This window comes from Pavona decussata, unplaced genomic scaffold (genome assembly GCF_977016875.1).
Source record: "Pavona decussata unplaced genomic scaffold, jaPavDecu1.1 SCAFFOLD_260, whole genome shotgun sequence".
Taxonomy (NCBI): domain Eukaryota; kingdom Metazoa; phylum Cnidaria; class Anthozoa; order Scleractinia; family Agariciidae; genus Pavona; species Pavona decussata.
Window position 1 is genome coordinate 980,249 of NW_028145663.1, and position 17,330 is coordinate 997,578.

Here is a 17,330-nt window from a genome sequence, read left to right on the forward strand (position 1 = left end):
AGTTTTTTGATTTAATGGTATAATAAAACAAAATATTTAGGGCACGACCTCCTGTGAGAAATATTTGAAATAATCGCCTCCCTCGAATAATCGCCCGCTTTCGATGAAAAAGAAATAATCGCCCCTGGCTATTATTCGAGGAAATATGGTATGCATAATTGACATGAGTTGAATCGAGGGGATAAACACAGAAAGAAATTAAAGGGGCCTTTCCTTTTTTCTCCACTCTCCCAACGTACTCAGTTCCAACAACTACACACCTCTCCTACAAAAAGGCTTACAGGAAGTTTTACAGAGGGAAGAATTCTCTGCATGCAGGAGAACGTGTGAAATGATCTGTTATGTTTTGCACAGGCTGCGTGCACTTCATTCAGCAGATTCCTCCTAATGCCCTGTAAAGCCTCTGTGGATGAAAGAATACAAGGGCTACTCATTTAAATATTTTTTTTTACAGTCAACTAGTTTTTGCCTCTTTAAACCAAGTGAATTTTTTTCATAGAGAAAGGTCTCTGGTGTGAAAGCATCTGTTAGAAGGGTCTGTTTCCAATAATTCTTTTATTAGTTAGTCTTCCTGCAAGCTATTTGCAACATGAATAACTGGAATTTTCATTTTATAATAAATAATTCAAAAAGTCTCCCACAGTCTTAGGCAATAACATAGCCCTCAAGAATATAAGATAATGGATGACTAGGGTTAGCCCTTTCAATTTGTTAGTTTTATTTTTCTGGCTGTTTCTGTTTTCATTTTGTCAAACCTGGGCGAGGCAGTGTGGCCAATATGTTAGAGGCACTGACTCAATCTTGAGGTCCAGGTTCATGTCCCCTCTCTGACCACTAGCTGGATTTGTTTCAATGGAGCCCCCTGTTCAAAAATTATCCTCGGTCACACTTTATAAATAGCCAACTGGTGAGCCTCCTTCACCTCCATAAACAAGTATTCCCCCCACCCCCACCCCCATGAAAATAAGTACCCAAACCAGGGGGATATACCGGTAATCATCTATTGAAAAATATTATCCAAGTCTTGAATTCTCACAATATAAAGTTAACATCAAGGAATCTCATGCTCATTAGAATTTGGGCCATCTCAAAGTCTCAAATATTTTGAATTTTTGAGTCTTATTTAAGCCTTGAAAATTGTTGAGCAAGTGCAGAAAAGTTCCAGTCTATTTCTGTTAGTATAAACAAAAAACACATGCAAGAAGAATGACAACCTTCTTTTTCAATTGGTGCTATTGACTTGAAAACTGTACAGCACTCAGAAGTTCTCAGAGTCGTTGAGGCTCGGATATTTTTAGGTAAATTTAGTCTCAAGCTAGAAAATGATGGAAACAATGACGTCTTGGTCTCAGATTTTAAATCAACGGTCCCGCAGTCTCAAAAAGATCTTGGATTTATGATTCAATACCCTTAAACCAACCCTTTAAAAAATATAAGTCCAGGTCTTACAAACAAAACTTAACACTAATAATTATTGTCTTTATAGCAAAATAAATTTACTTGTCTGGTAATTTATTTCCTGTTCTTTGAAATGTACAGTCACATAACATTATTTCCTAGTATTTAATTTAACAACAGCTAGCTGGGTGCAATAAGGAGCACATAGAAATAAATACATCTATATTTACAACTATGAACCAATGACTTATCGCAACAGAATACTTCGAATACAGCAAGAGCCTTCCATCATATGGAAATCAACATTAAAAAATACTTTTACTGATTGTACAAGCATCCTGATTGATGTCCTTAAGGTCTAGTTGTCCTTTTGAGCCTGTTATTTAATTCTGCAACTTGTTGTTCAACTTTACTAGGCAACTCTGGATCTGAAAAGTACCCTGTAAAAAAAATGGCAACTAACTATTTTATTTGGTTGAACAGAAGTAAGTATGTCACCCTCAGGATCTATATGTGGATTCATGATCCAAATAATTTGCTTTTTGCCTAAAGGCTGAATTTCAAATGATTTCATTACATGAAACTGTCATTAAAACAGAGGCAAACTTCCCAGTCAATTCGCCTTGGTATAATAAATACCTTGTAGTGTTTAGCGTACAAAATCAGCAGTAAAAGCTAAAACTGAGGATTAAGTTTGCAATATATTTGTTTTTTACTTTTTGGCTAAAACAACGATACATGTCCCTTTTGCATAACACTTGCCACATTTACATTTGACACATTTCATAAAATGAAGAAAAAACGAGAAACAGGTTTGTGACATTTTCTGAGGGACTATTTTGCTGTTCTTACTTTCATAAAAAAATTTAATTTTATCAATTTGCTTTTGTGTAGCAATGGTTTATTTTGTCAAAAGGACTCTGAATAAAAAAAAGATTCCCAGGTTTTGTGAAGTACCTTCACCATTCTGAAGATCATAAAGTAATCTAGTAAGAAACACAATTGATCTCTAATGAGAAAATTATGAAAGCTGTTCCAAGTATGTACATGCATAACATCAAATGTCTGCCCAGAAATTCAAAAGCAATGCTTTCAATCATTACCAACCAACCAACCAACCAACCAACCAACCAACAAACTGCCAATTTCCAATGACAGCCCTGTGGACTGCCTGTGGTCTGCCTGTGGTTTAACATTGAAAGATAAAATAGATGCAAGTTTAAGCACTTACTTGATGCAAATTCTCTCACATTTTCTGGTCTTTCTTGCAAGATACTCCTAGCAAGTAAATAATTCAATCAGGGTTATCCACTAGTGACTTATCAATGACTAATTTCTAACCTTTTTCTTCCATTTTGACTCAGGGTGGGACAAAAGTGATAAAATTACTTCCCCCACACTAAGCATTTCACAGTATAAATGAGAAAACCATGAACTAGAATTATTTCTGGAATGTCAACTGTGCTGAGTTGGGTTTAACGAAGGAGATACGAGACGAAAAAACACCACCAACATTAAATTGACTATGTAAACAGCAGAATACCATACAATTCCAAATACAATCTCTGCACCCCCCTCCCCCACCCAGTAAGTAAGCCTCCAAATCTCACATGCTGAAATCCTTATGATAATGAGCCCCTCCGCTCCACCCCCCCCCCCCCCCCACCTTTTTCTTCCATTTTGACTCAGGGTGGGGCAAAAGTGATAAAATTACTTCCCTCACACTAAGCATTTCACAGTATAAATGAGAAAACCATGAACTAGAATTATTTCTGGAATGTCAACTGTGCTGGGTTGGGTTTAACGAAGGAGATACGAGACGAAAAAACACCACCAACATTAAATTGACTATGTAAACAGCAGAATACCATACAATTCCAAATACAATCCCTGCACCCCCCTCCCCCACCCAGTAAGTAAGCCTCCAAATCTCACATGCTGAAATCCTTATGATAATGAGCCCCTCCGCTCCACCCCCCCCCCCCCCCTCCCCTTCCCTCCCCATCATCACCCAAATGTAAGCCTTTGGACTATTAGGGTTAGCTGTGAGCTAAAGTGTTTCAAGCAGTTTTTATTGAAAAAAACAAAACAGATTCTCTCCAGAAATAAAAAGCCTCTCCCCCCCCCCCCCCCCCCCCCTGTCCTGGCATCTAAATGTAAGCCCATGGGCTGTTAGGGTTAGCCATCAGCTTAGTGCTTCAAGCTGTTGTTATTGTCAAACCCAACATCTGGCGACTCATTTTTATCATCAGTACGCTAGACAATAGCTACAAGCCAATAACCATGCAAGAATTTTGACAGTTATTGTAAAATTCACCATAGCAAGTGTAGCGACTGCTGCTAATGTCTCAGGAAATGTATTCCAGTCAGGAGGGTTGGATAACATCCTTTGAATATAGGATTGACAAATTTCACAATTTTGTTTTTGCAATATACTGAAATGATCTAAATTTTAATTTGGTAAAGAGTGTAAAAATGATAATAATGATAAGCAGCTTACAATAAATATTAGGTTGAGATGCTAGACAAGCTGCACGGAACATTACATTATACAGTGCAGCACAACTTTAAAACGCATTTATTTGCTACATGTAATGTACAAAGACTTAACGTAGCCTTCTTTATTTCCTTAATTTAAATTTAATTTTTACTTTTAACACCCTTTAAGCTACTCACCCCAGAAATCCAGTCAGGAGACACGAAACCTCTGGGTGTTCTCTCAAGTATCTTTCGTTTCCAAATCTCGTTGTGATCTACAGACGGCCCAAAAAAATTACAAATAAAATCGCGTCTATTTTTTACTCTGATTTCTCACGAAAAAACAAACAGGGTTACCTTAAACTCGTTGAGTTTTTCCTGTTGCTCAGGTGTTAGTGCTCCTAGATCGTTTTGTTCCATCCCATTTATACCGAACATCTTTTTCTCCTCCATGTTGTTTTTCTCCTTGAACCTAACCTCTGTTTCCTCGGGTGTTTTCTCGTTTTTTCTTTGCTTTGAATTGCTCTGCAAATGTTGTTATCTATGGATGACAAGTTCCTGTATTGATCCTCAAGCAAAAATGGAAAACAGGAACTGTACTTGAGTTATTAGCCACAATGTTTTGATAATTCCTGCACGTACACACACAACTCGTGGTCTAAGTTGCTTAGGAACCGCGTCAAACTAATTTTTACTTTCCAGGGTGAGGTGAAGGACTCTTTCGGCTGCCTGATCTCGTACCCAGTTCTTACCGGAAGGTTTGGAAATGTGGAAATGTGATCTGGGTACGAGATCACTGGGTATCAGACTTCCGGAGGCGGGGGAGGGGGGGGGGGGGGGGGGGGGGAAACACAAACGCAAGCAAACGCGAAATCTAACGTTTGCCGTAAATGCGATTCTAAATCTCTCTACAAATAGAGTGCATGGGCATGAACAATCTCGTACCCAGAGTCTTCAGGCTTTTTGGTCAGCGGGGCAACGCCGGGAAGACTCTGGGGACATCGAATTTTATTACCGCAGGATTTCTGCGGTAAGACAATGGAAATCGTTACGGAACAGCCAATCGAAAAAATTGAATTTTTTCGATGTCCCCAGAGTCTTCCCGGCGTTGCCCCGCTGACCAAAAAGCCTGAAGACTCTGGGTACGAGATTGGGGCATGAAGGTATTAACAACCTCGTTCCCAGGGCTTCTCCTTTTTTTACAAAATATCAAGCTACGAATTTTTATGGAAAAACAATATGATTTATTTAATTATCTTTTTGTTGAAATCACTTGTAGTACAGGTGACTGTAAAAAAGTTAATCTACTGTGTGAGTTTAGCAAAAGAACGAAAAACAAATCAACCATTCCAACTCTCCCCGTTTTCTGCTCCTCCGCCAAAATCTTAAGCAAACATCACCTAAAATGAGGTGCTAAACGTGTTAACATTTTTGAACCAGCTAAAAGTTGTACAAGAAAACGGTTAGAACATCTAACTGGGAGCGCTCGCCAAGATGGGCAATTCTTGCAAGCCTTCGCTTCTTTTGCTTCCCAGTAAACTATCACGAATGAAAAAAGAAAATTCTAAAACCTACAGTTGGCGAATACCACCATTTTAGTCTAAATGGTTTCTAAGAATAAACAATTTGATTTTCTTCATCGGTGTCTTTCACTGCTGGCATTTGAGGCTCTTCCTCGGGTAGGCTCCTCATCCCGTGGTTTTCTCGTACGATCCACAGATAGTCCTGGAATACGGTCCGGATGTCATCGTGAGTGTTCTCCCAGCTCCAGTACAGGTGCGTCCGGTTCATGGCTTGCAGATGGCCGTAGCTAAAGAGAAAATTGAAATAAAATCCCTTAAGAACGTTTCTTTAACCTTACTTTTCAGTTCATTGCTGAATCTCGTACCACGACGCCCTCGCGAACCTCCTCTAAACGCTCTCTCTCTACATCAGCCCTGTTCATTTCTCCAGGCGACCATTCGATATATTTTAATTCTCTTTAACAGGCCAACCTTTTCTTGATACAAATGCTTGGTTTTATCAATAGATTTGACAAGACAATTTTGCCACCGTACAGAGATTGGTGTGCTGACGTTTCGAGCGTTAGCCCTTCGTCAGAGCGAATCAAAGAATTGTGGATTGTATGTGGTTTATATAGTAAGCAGTGAAAAACAACAATAAATTAGTCGAATGAAAAAGCGTTCGTTGATTCCGTGGGGATTAAGAGTGCCGATTTAGAAGATTTGAATCTCTGTACGGACGCTAAATTACCTTATCAACCCTGTTGATAAAAACAAACATTCGTTTAAGAAAATAAATGCACATTTGTGCAATGTACCCTCCCACCACCCATCGACTATAACATATATTTCCTGAGAATTACGGGTACGCATGCGCAGGCATACACCCCTCCCATCTCATCCTACCCCGCGCCCATTTCACTCTTTAACCAAGAGTGATATCGTACTAACCCGTAGTCTTCGATGTATTTTGCCAGAGACTTTTTAGGCGCTTGACCGCTGGAAAGTTTTTCCTTTGAGCCCGCGGATCCAGCCACTATGGTTGTCATGTAAGCGGGATTAACATACGTATGTCCAGTCTGATTATCCACTTGTCTGTTGTACGCTGGAAGTAACGTGAAATGTGAGGGAGTGTCACAGAGAGATATTCGACGATATCATATTTATAATTTATGGCCCGGCACCCGATAGCTGGCAAAATACATCTTTAGACCATTTCCGTGAAAAGAAGATCTCCGGTTTTGAAGTGGTAAGATGGATGGGTGGGTGGTTCAAGTTATCGCCAGTTACCCCGCCCCACCCCTACTCCTCCCCCCCTCAGTCAGCAAATTGAAGCCGTCCCTTAAGGCTCTCTGTTCTGTCAACTGATCAGAGGGCATTGAATTAGAAGCAAACCAGTACTACGAAGTAACTTTCTCATAGTTCCACGACTGCAATGTTAAGGTGATTCCGTTGAATTGCATTGCGCATCCTTGCTGCGCATAATTTTTCGCGTCATTTAGCGCGCGCACGCAGAACATTACGGGATTTCGTTGAGGTTCACCGAGCTCGGCAGGAAAATAAATGGTCCTTTTCTTCTAAACGAGCACGGTGACCCCCATTTTTTAATGCATCAATTTAAATGTCATACGGTTGGCCACTATATATCGCGATTTAAAGAAAAGTTTAATACTCTACTTTGAGATATTTTTATTTGAATGCTTTAAAAAGTACGTATTTAGGTAGTGCTGCTTACGTGCACACGCAGCAAAATCTTTGATTTCTTTCATAATCTTAATTCCAGTTCAATGAAAATAGTTTGTTGTGTAAGATTAAAGTAAATTTTGTTGAACTGCTTCGATATTTTAATGCAAGAAATTAATTTTTCTAGAAATGATAGTTCCCTTTTCTGATTACTAGCGTTTCTAATATAAATCTCGTGGGTCATCTATTTACTATAATAGCCATCCAGGTTGCGCAAAAACGAGCACGGTGACCCCCATTTTTTATTGCATTTTTGTAATGCTCATAGTATAGTCATGAACTGGACCAAGTCTTAGACAATTTTAAATACTCCTTCTTTTTCAGCGGAATCACCTTAAAGGCGATTGTTTTACCCGTCTTGTTTATGGAATCCTTTATTTGTTCAGCCTCAGAAAACAGACGCCATTTCGCGAGGCCAGCGGTAACCTCAATCAACCAGTAAGGCAACAGTACGGAAAACGACTCTAATTGTGAAATTTTGTTCATTTAACTCTTTAAGCCGCCCAAATATCAATATGCAAATTCTCTCTACTGTTCTGTCTAGATTACTTCTGGTATTTTGCTGATCATTTCCTTAATTCTCGTGACTTGTATGTTGGATCAGGTAGTGGTATAATAAGGAGAAATTAACTGCTGGTCACTATTGGGGTTTAAAGGGTTAAATTAACGGTTTTCCCGAAATTGTTCCAATTCACTCAATTTTTCAAATGTGGTAAATTATCCAGGAGTAGAATTTGTAAAAACAACCTTGCAGTTCAGATCAAGAAAAGAAAATTCAGCGCCGTATGTTCATGTTCTCTGTTTGTCATTGAAGTCCAAGGTCCTTAAGCACTTTGTTTTAATTGTTTTCACTTTTATAATTGTAGTTAGGTAGATAGATAGTTAGTTGATAATGATAATTAAGTAGCTGATTTACCGTGTCTAAATAAAGTTATCGTATCGTATCGAAATGACGTTTGCGAGACAGCCATAACAAATTTAACCCCACCCACCTCCCGTAAATCATCTGGTATTCCCTCCAACCTACCCATAGTCGTAGATGTATTTTGCCGACATATTATCGGGTGCTCGAGTCCAGTTGGACAGTTTTTCGTGGGACCCCGCAGATCCTGCTACAATCACCGTCTTGAACTTGGGATTTACATAAACATGATTATCCGTTGGTTTATCCACGCTTCCGTTGTAGGCTAGTTTGCATAAAAATAAAACGTATGTTACTGAGAAATCTTCATTGTTGCTCTGGTATTACAATGCAGTAGTTGGGGGAACTTTTAAAAAGAAGCAATGTCACATATTTTTAGTGTCACTTTAAATACAGTAGAACTGTAGGGAAACAAAAAATAGTTCGAGTTAGCGGGATTGTGGTGAATTTCAAGCATCGTCTTAAAAAGCTTGTTTTATGAAGATGTTTTGATAAGAACGTTTCGTTTGGGAATTTTAGCCAAACCTTTAAGAAAATATTAAGGACAAACCAAAGGTTGAGCTTTAGTGAAGGACGTTTCTACATATTAATAAGGTTATAAGCGTCAAGTTATCAGTGAAGATTAAAGATTACAACACGTCAATCAGCTATGTTCTTGAGGTTGATCGACCAATGGACGTTTTTAAAATAGAGTTCGAGTTATGAAACTCGAACGCCTGAGAAAAATTCAGGCTTGAACGGGATTTGAACCCATGACCTCTGCCGGCGATGCCGGTGCAGTGCTCTACCAACTGAGCTATCAAGCCAACTGGGAGCTGGTCATTATTTTCATATTTTTTTCAGGCTTCCTTTTCGCAACTGCTGTACATAACTGCGGTAGCCATTCACTTTTTAATTCTTTCATCCGCAGTTCAAATTATAAATTTCACATATTTCACTTTCATTAATTAAGCAGAATGTCGCTTACTTGGGTAAAGTCGCTGGTAGTTGTGTGCGTGGCCGCATAAGTGTAGGTCTACGCCATATTTGTGAAGAAGAGGACCAAATGCTGAGAAGTTTGTCTCCTCCATGAACCAAGCCTACCAACAAAGTATAATGAAAACGAAAAAGTTAACTTAAAGATGTTACCATTTAAGCGAAGAGAATTTCATCATACCTTATGAGCCAGCGAAACAATCCAGGGTGTCTTGTCTCTTTGTTGGTTGGCCTTTAAGGGAAAATAAAAAAAGTATTCATACTCTCTTAGATTGCGGGTAATGAAGGAAAAGCAACAAAACGAAAAACATGTAATTTACACAAGCAACAAAAACGAACTTGGGGATATATTTGCGTTGGGTGCGTAAACTACACCACTCGCAGGTTGTCTCAAGCGAAGGGCTAACGCTCGAAACGTCAACACTCGAATCTCTTACGGTGACCAATTTACCTTTAGTTATCAACTCTGTTGATAAACCAAACATTCGTTTCTACTCCCCACCGACGCAGCACCACAGTTTCTTAAGAAACTGACCCCCTTATCCATTTGTCTCAAGGTGGTTGGTTTAGCGGAAAAGCTTGTACCCGAACATTACAGCCGACAGCAAAGTTAGCTATGCAGAAGCAAGCTCTTGAGTTAAATTGTTTCTTTGTCCTAACCCTGGGAATCTTTCAGGCACCTTTTATAGACAACATTACTTCACGACAGTTCACGCACTAGGCAAACTATTCCGCTAAACAAACGGCAAAAACAAACTAAGAAACAAATAAAGAGCTGACATTTCTATTCAGTATAAAAGGCTCTTATTGAAAAGGAAATTTGAAATACCTTGATTAAATCAGCCTCAAGCCAGTTGAGTTGTCTCTGTATTTGACCCTGCAATAAAAGAAAAAGATGATTATTGCAATTTCAGTGTGGTCTCACGTTTCCGTGAAGGAATGCGAAGATAGAGTTTTTCTGGAGTGGAGTTTTTCTGCCTTGGCACTGAAATTGTCCCTGTTAATTCAAAACTTTTTTCCAAGTGAAGGGAGAAAGAGGAACAATGGCCCAAGATGGCGTCGTCTTTTAACATCCAAACCATGATTTATTTAATTTGTGTTGATTTGCATTTACCTCATCAGGGTAATAATGGTACACTTCAGTGTCAAACCCCACGAAATGAATAAGGCCCATGTCCATACTCCACCTAAAGAGAAAACAAAGCAAAAACGAGGGATATTGATCTTAGAGAGTGACGTGTCATATACCAAGTTTACTGTGCTTCTATATCAGGTCTTTTGTGTTGGTTTTCCAAAACAAGTCCATTATACTGTTCTCGCTCCAATGAGTGCTTTTATTTTTGGGAATGAACTCAAGACTTAAGCTCCGTCCACACTAATGCGGTTTCGCCGGAAATACCCCCTTAACCAAAACGTGTCAAAAGCCGCGTCACATCAACTCTATCGTTTTCGCCGCCATTTTTCTCTCCACAGTTAAACGCTCGAATACACTGATAAGCTGCGAGGAAACCTTACAACAGTCATCTGCGCATATGACAGCTAGACGCTCCCACGATTCTGGTAGGATTTTCCCCGTCTGCTTTTCCGTACGTGTGTACAGTAATATACTCCATATCCAAGAGTCTCCAATCTGAAAAGCGTTTTCCGTGAAAACGATCAGCGTTTTGGATCGTTTCATTGTGGACGCAAAGCCAAAACACATCGAAATATACGCGTTTTCAAACGAAAACGCGTTAAGTGTAGACGGGGCCTAAGAATATGGCACACCATTCTTCTTTTAGTCTTAGCGGCAAAAACACAATAAAACATATAGGATTTCTGTTGTCACATTAAACGCTCATTTCCGTTCCAAGGGGAATGCGAACAGGAAGTAAGACAGAATATTCGTGAATTTGTCTCAGCCAGAAAACTTGCACCATTCTATATTTTGTTCACACCAGTACTTACTTTATAGAATACTGAGTTCCCTACTTAGACGCATCAAGCATTTGTTACCGTTTAAGGCGCGCATCCTTTTTTATAAAAGCCTTGTTATGCCCTTATTCGAGTATGCTGATTTAGTTTGGGGAGACAAACATAATGTAACTTTAATGTCTAGCTTGCAAGTGCTTCAAAATAAGGCGGCTAAAATAATATTAGATCGACCACTGTATTCCTCTGCGTCTGATGCGTTAACTACACTGAAGTGGTTAACACTAGAAAAAAGGCGCTTCCAGCGCCGATGCGTACATGTATATAAATGTCTTAATGGTCTCACGCATCACGAATTAACATTAGTCACTCAGCAAGAACAGCATAGTTACAACACAAGAAATAAAGCAAACCTCAAAATTCCATCCATTAAAAGAAACTGGGGTAAACAAAGAACTGGCTATCATGCTGTAAGTGATTTTAACTCGCTGGACAAAACTATACGAGCCTCTGATAATGTAAATATTTTGAAGCGTCAGATTTTTAATTCATTGATTTAAGTTTTGTATTACACATAAGATACATTAGTTTTTAGTAGCATCTTTTAGCATTTTTATTCATTGTAAATTTTTAATTTTTAATTTTCGAGGTCCTTTTTGTAAACCACTTTTTAGTGAAAAAGTTTCCTCATTAAAGATTGTCATTATTATTATTTGTGCCGGAATAAAAACCCAGCTCGGTGTATATGAGTATAGGCGGTGAATCTTTAAATATTGCAACGTAAAGGTGTAACCATTTTTCAACGAGAATATTATTTTCAACAAATAATAAAAATTGAAATACCAAAGACTTGTTCCACTTCCACTTGTCTGACCAACACCAAGCTCCATGTTGGAAAAGCGGTGGATATAATGAGTAAAGTTGTCCTTTTTCTACAGACGAAAAGAGAGAACTTAGGGTAACTAAGCAGTTGCTTAGCAGCGCTTTGATGAGTGACATTCACATAAAACCCAAATCAGAGCAAGAGGCAACCTCGTGCCTAGGGTCTTCGCGATATTCAAAATGTCTGTATGGAGAGGACCCTAAAACACGCTGCGTATCTGAAAATACTCCACGAATTGCCACATAAAAAACACTTGATTTGCGTCTTTGGTACCCTTTTCCCGGTACCAGATATGGCAGTTTACCATAGTTGCTCTCGGACAAAACTCTACCGAAGACGAAAATCAGGTGTGTCACGTGAAAAAATACTCAACGATTCGTGGAGTATATTTGCAGCATGTTGCAGGGTCTTTCCCGTGTCGCCATTTTGAATACCGCGAAGACCCTGGGCACGAGGTTGAGGTTGAAGTGACATTCAAATCAATGTACTGAGGCAGGAGATCTTCGCCGTCCTCAACAGAACGCGTAAACTCTATAAATCCTTCAAGCCCCGTATCACTATGTATGTTCTCCTCACTATTCCTGCTATAGTTCGTATTGCACCAGTTGGGAGAATTTTTTTCAACTGAAGCAACAAGACATTTTACCTTTACTGATCGTTTTCTTTATTCTCTTCACCTTTATGTTTAATTAGGTTATGATAATGTAGGGAGAAATAAGATGCTCGTCACTATCTGGGATTAAAGGTTTAAACGGGCAGTTTGCTCGGAGTGGCCAGTTCTACATCTGTAGACCAAATTTCAAATTCTTCTGCCGTAGGTTTCTCTGAAGATTCCAGTTTCCATCTAGCGGTCAGTTAGCCCATAGTCACCCTTTCATGCCGGCAGTTTAACCGAGGGTCCCCCGATACTTTTACGTCAAGTTTTATCTAGTTCCACGGCTCTGTAGTCAGTTTCTAGTTTCAGTAACTCCACGCCTTTGTCGGATCTAGAGATTCACATTTCCTCTTTTGAGTTTTGCGTGCACATGAATGAATTTTTCTTATTTTTCGTGACACGTGTAAAGGTCCTCTATTTTTACGTGATTCGTTCTAACTAAGAAGTACACGGGACACTGTTGACTGCAATTTGATTTAAAATTTACATTACCTCGTGATTTCCTGGCAGAACCATGTAGGGTACTTTCGTGGCAATTGGCTGGATAGAATTCATAAAACTGATGACGGAAAAAAGAAAGAAAGATTGGAACGGCAAGCAAGACAATATGAACAAGACTCGATAAGAAGATGTCATAAAAAAAAGAAAAGAACTTAGTGGGCAGTTGATGATATATTTTCCTATAGAAGCACGTTTTTAATTCATACCCAATTCACACCAAGTCTCTACTTACTCGTCTCCAATTTCTCCTTCTTCTTCGTACATGTCATAAGCCATGTCTAAAAACGACAAAAATGTAGAAGAAAAACACCTTAAAAAATGTAAGCTCGATCAGGAAATAAGATGCGGTATCCAATATACAAAGATTCACGTGGGGAAAATTTAAGTTCCCAATCGATGAGAGTCGAATCCATGTCCATCAGTCCAAACGCTGGTGGGATTGTTTAACCACTGAACTATTGGGAGACTCGTGGAAAGTAGGTTCATTGTGTAGTATTTTCGTCACGAGCATGGAAGACTTTTTGTCAGGTGTACGGAAGATCATTGATTCTAATAACGCAGTTATGTGCGCAACTTAAGCAGCTGCGAAAAGAACTTGAAGCCTGAAAAAAAAATTAAGGCTTGAACGGGATTCGAACCCATGACCTCAGGCTTTCTTGGTTTTCTTTTCGCAACTAATTAAGTTGCGTACATAACTGCGATGATCTCTCTTTTATTCATTGTTTCACCCGTAGCTTAGCCTGAGTATCAGCCCTCCCCTCTCCCCTTAGGAAGGCCTGATACTCAGGTTACCCGCACCTCAAATATGTATGTCATCATATATTTTACTTCCATCGTAGTTTCAGCAGATGTTTTTCTTCGTCCTAAGCTCTGGATACTGCATTTTTCTTATGACAAAAAATGGCTATTAGACTGGCTGGTAAAAGCCTGTGCTGTTTGAAACACTGTTGCGAGAAACGCAGCAGCGGGCGTGGCAAGCGTTTCTGCAGGGCGGATTTTCTACCTTTTTTGGCCGCACCAAAGTTGGGACTGGAGCAAACATAGGCTTGTTACGCACGCAAGAAATGCGGTGATTTTATCGGGATGATTCAGTCGCTACACACAAGCCAAGGTAATATCGTATACGAACCATAGGCGGCCATGATGGGGTGATCCAGTCACGCAGAATCGCGCAAATGACCTTACCTCCTACGTGAATTACAGCGTCATATCCGCTACTGTTCACTTCTGTTATAAGACGCTTAAGACTGACAGCATTTGTGTAGCCCATATCACCATATACCTATCAACAAAACCACAATAATGTTATTCAAGGTACGGGGTTTAGAGGGTGGCTTGGTGGTATATACCAATACACCCGAATGACAGAAAGTAACAGTGTGGAGAGAAAAGCCTTGACCTACCACTACCAACAGGGAATCGAAAGAGAAAAAGAGGACGCCCCAGGAACAACTGGAAGCGTTCCATGTTAGAAGAGCTGAAATGAATGGATTATTCGTGTGACAGAGACAAAACATTAACATGGAACCGTGTAAGATGGCGATTAATGGTGGATGACCTATGCTCCCCTGGGAGTATAAACGATTGATGATGATGATCATGATGATGAAGACGATGATGATGGATACACCCAAAAATAAAATAACCAAAATGCTCGGAATTGGCTTCAATATACCAGAAATATTGAAAGGTGAAAAAAGTGTTTAATTGATACAAGAAATAAAAAACTTACATACCCTACAATACCCATAATTAAAGCGTATTTTTGCAAGGTGCCGCATCACCCAGTTTTTAAAAAATTGCTGCCTCCCATATACCCACAAACCCTTACCTATCCTGAAGGTAGTATGTGTTTTAGGGTTTTCGAGACTCTGATTACTTCCCTGAGGGGTTAGATACACGTAATATCTGATTAATGGACGGTGCAGTCTGGTTGGGACCTATGATAGCGTCTTGTATGGCAGAAAATAGTATCTCGGTGGAGAAAGGGAAGCAACTTGTTGGAGTTAGGTGATATGGTGTTAATGGTGTACTGCTATGAATTCTGTTCCTTAACCCCAGATTTCTTGCGCAAAAAACGGCACATTTTTTTGGGACACCGGCTCTTGACATGGCGCCCCCTATACAAACCAAACTTCCGTGAAAGGTGGAAATAAGCCTACTTTGACTTTAGTCAAGAAAGTTTGTGCGCTTTTGACGTTAAAAATTAAGGTGCTTTCAAATTTTGCTGTTTTTATAATATGGTGCCTTTGAAGTCTTTGATTCGCGTCAGAGACGTGAGTTGAATGAATACACAATTGTGCCAAACCTTATCACGTCTTATTGCCATCTAACAACGCTGCTTAATAAATGGGCTTCTGTTCCCGTGTCATCAGGTCACACCCGTCACATTTGTGAACAGTTCGCAAGCGAGGTCGAAAAGTGGTAAAAAAAAAAAACCATTCTACGCTGTATCCAACCCAGATTATCATACAATGAGTCTACAAAATCTGAAGCTACAATTATAGTTAATTAAAACAAATTCCAAGTAATCAGGTTAGTTACCGTAATTTTGGATCACCCCGCTTTTACCCGATCGTGACTCCAAATCGCTTATTCTCTCACGGCCTTTCCAAGTGAGAAAATACCATTGCGTGACAAGCTTTCACGTGTGTGACAGAAAGAAAAGATCTGCACTTACCGCAAAAACTATGTTGCCATCTTTGGTAAAGAAAGACATAACTTCGCTTGTTCCATTGTCCGGGACACCAACTTGGTAGTAGTAGTGCGTGTTTAGTTCAAGGCCGTTCAACTTTGGAGAAAATAATTATGAGAAAATGAGGGAGACTGTGCGGATTGCGTGACAGAGCTCACGACTGAAAATTTTCACATCAGAGACCTGCTGATCAACACGGAAAAATTTTTTCCTTCTTATGAATAATTTTCGCGGAGACGAGAAAGCAATCTTCATAAGCTTGATTAGTTTAAGTTCTTTATAATGACTATTAAATTATATCGATATTTTATAACTGAATATGCAAGTATTAACTACATGACCGGAAGTTCGGGTTTTTTCCAATGCAAACCGAAACTATTTATAGGTTACATAATTAAAGTTTTGCAGAAGTTTCTTCAGTTAGTTCCAACGCTATTTCGTTATGATAATGATCATCCCTACGCTATTGTGTCAGTCCATTTCATAAACTCAGGCTAGCTAACAATGTTACTTCCATGTGCAAACTGATGGTATTTCGAATTTCCTCGACGTTTGTCCATATCAATTTCATCATGCAAGCTACCTACAGTCTGACGACGAGTTAAGTTTTCCTACCTTCACATTATGGATGGTAAAGCTATGCCCTGGACCTGTAAACACAAAAGAGTCCCCGACGGCTTTCTTGTCCAACTTGTCCGCGCTTGTACCGTACATCACAACTGTCTCAGGCTTTTCAGTTGGGGAGGGTGTCACATAGTTCACGTTTCGTTCGCTTGCTATACCTGTGAAAGCGATATGTATCTGCTCCGGTTTGTTTCCATCTGCTCTTGAACCAGTGAAGAAAATTAGCGGAAGGAAGAATAGTGCCAAGGCTGAAGGCGCCATTGCTACAGCAAAGCTGAACACTCGAGATGGCGGTGGTGGCCTGATTAGAGGCGCATGTGACTGTCACAAGGATTTATAGTCCCTGTTTATGTAGATTTGAAATATGACGCCCGCTCGTAAGTCAGCGTTGTGTTGAAGGTTACTGTTATCCCCCGGGGCGCAATCACTATCGAGCCGTATTCATTCCGCTTTCACTTGCAAAAGCAGAGCACAACAGGAAGACTCGAGTAAATATACATAGTCCTTCGCCTACCCACTCGAGTGTCGTGATTACTTGAACAGTTTTTATACTATTTCCTTCATATTTTTTGAAACGAACTTCAAGTCTGTAAAGGACTGCAAAGATGTTCTCTTCTCTTGCTGGTTGCGGAGATGAGCCGAGCACTGTTACAGCCACTAAGATTTTTCTAGACAAATGAAAACTGACAGATAATACTTGGTTCAAACTGTAGGATTTAATCTGTAGATACATAACATTTTACTGTGCACCTCTATTAACGAAAGGACGAAACGCTGGGATCAGTTGACGGCATGGCATGGTCAAACAAGGCTGGAATTAAAGAAAATATATATTTCTACAGTTTCGATTGCGTCCCATTGGATAAAATGAAAGCCAACCTTTTGCAAAATTAATTACTTTCAAATCAAAGCAGGTCACGGATAACAGTTTAACAAAAGACTAGCAGCAAACAAAACAATTTATGGATAAGTGACTACGACAGGTAGATTCTAAGGTTTTCTGGTTTGAAAAAACGGAAACTTCGTCTCTATGCTGGCTTTTT

At 39.5% G+C, this 17,330-nt stretch overlaps 3 protein-coding genes across 4 annotated transcripts; 1 reads left to right on the top strand and 2 right to left on the bottom strand.

Moving 5' to 3' along the window:
* Positions 1–1,491: 1,491 nt before the first annotated feature.
* On the bottom strand, positions 1,492–4,548 carry LOC146456165 (RIIa domain-containing protein 1-like). Its single transcript, XM_085093481.1, has 4 exons — positions 4,234–4,548; positions 4,075–4,151; positions 2,630–2,676; positions 1,492–1,838 (listed from the first exon to the last, which is right to left on the bottom strand). Exons 1-4 carry the CDS (start codon positions 4,327–4,329, stop codon positions 1,750–1,752), a joined length of 309 nt encoding a protein of 102 aa, XP_084949607.1. The 5' UTR covers positions 4,330–4,548; the 3' UTR covers positions 1,492–1,749.
* Positions 4,549–5,097: 549 nt separating this feature from the next.
* LOC146456166 (acid phosphatase type 7-like) lies at positions 5,098–17,098 on the bottom strand. 2 transcript variants are annotated; one of them, XM_085093315.1, is made up of 12 exons: positions 16,279–16,695; positions 15,649–15,759; positions 14,154–14,250; positions 13,201–13,246; positions 12,960–13,026; positions 11,773–11,861; positions 10,133–10,205; positions 9,848–9,895; positions 9,200–9,250; positions 9,011–9,122; positions 8,149–8,308; positions 5,098–5,686 (listed from the first exon to the last, which is right to left on the bottom strand). In XM_085093315.1, exons 1-12 carry the CDS (start codon positions 16,546–16,548, stop codon positions 5,488–5,490), a joined length of 1,323 nt encoding a protein of 440 aa, XP_084949441.1. In that variant the 5' UTR covers positions 16,549–16,695; the 3' UTR covers positions 5,098–5,487. The 2 variants fall into 2 exon arrangements, with proteins under 2 accessions (XP_084949441.1, XP_084949443.1); XM_085093317.1 differs by lacking the exon at positions 8,149–8,308 and adding an exon at positions 6,330–6,483 and having other exon boundaries at positions 5,330–5,686; positions 16,279–17,098.
* Positions 10,551–11,623, top strand: LOC146456167 (uncharacterized). The gene is made up of 2 exons (XM_085093417.1): positions 10,551–10,604; positions 10,959–11,623. The coding sequence occupies exons 1-2, from the start codon at positions 10,551–10,553 to the stop codon at positions 11,487–11,489; spliced, it is 585 nt and encodes a 194-aa protein (XP_084949543.1). The 3' UTR covers positions 11,490–11,623.
* Positions 17,099–17,330: the final 232 nt, after the last annotated feature.

What these genes read in the sequence shown, in the direction of transcription:
- LOC146456167 (XM_085093417.1), top strand. Translation starts at nt 10,551, where the DNA reads ATGACAGCTAGACGCTCCCACGATTCTGGTAGGATTTTCCCCGTCTGC. An exon ending in TTTTCCCCGTCTGCTTTTCC is followed by an intron (nt 10,605 to 10,958) that starts GTACGTGTGTAC and finishes TGTTCACACCAG; the next exon opens with TACTTACTTTATAGAATACT.
- LOC146456166 (XM_085093315.1), bottom strand. Translation starts at nt 16,548, where the DNA reads ATGGCGCCTTCAGCCTTGGCACTATTCTTCCTTCCGCTAATTTTCTTC. An exon ending in TTCTGCCAGGAAATCACGAG is followed by an intron (nt 11,862 to 12,959) that starts GTAATGTAAATT and finishes TTTCGTCTGTAG; the next exon opens with AAAAAGGACAACTTTACTCA. An exon ending in TTGAGGCTGATTTAATCAAG is followed by an intron (nt 9,251 to 9,847) that starts GTATTTCAAATT and finishes TTTCCCTTAAAG; the next exon opens with GCCAACCAACAAAGAGACAA.
- LOC146456165 (XM_085093481.1), bottom strand. Translation starts at nt 4,329, where the DNA reads ATGGAGGAGAAAAAGATGTTCGGTATAAATGGGATGGAACAAAACGAT. An exon ending in AAAAACTCAACGAGTTTAAG is followed by an intron (nt 4,152 to 4,233) that starts GTAACCCTGTTT and finishes GGCCGTCTGTAG; the next exon opens with ATCACAACGAGATTTGGAAA. An exon ending in CTCCTGACTGGATTTCTGGG is followed by an intron (nt 2,677 to 4,074) that starts GTGAGTAGCTTA and finishes TTTACTTGCTAG; the next exon opens with GAGTATCTTGCAAGAAAGAC.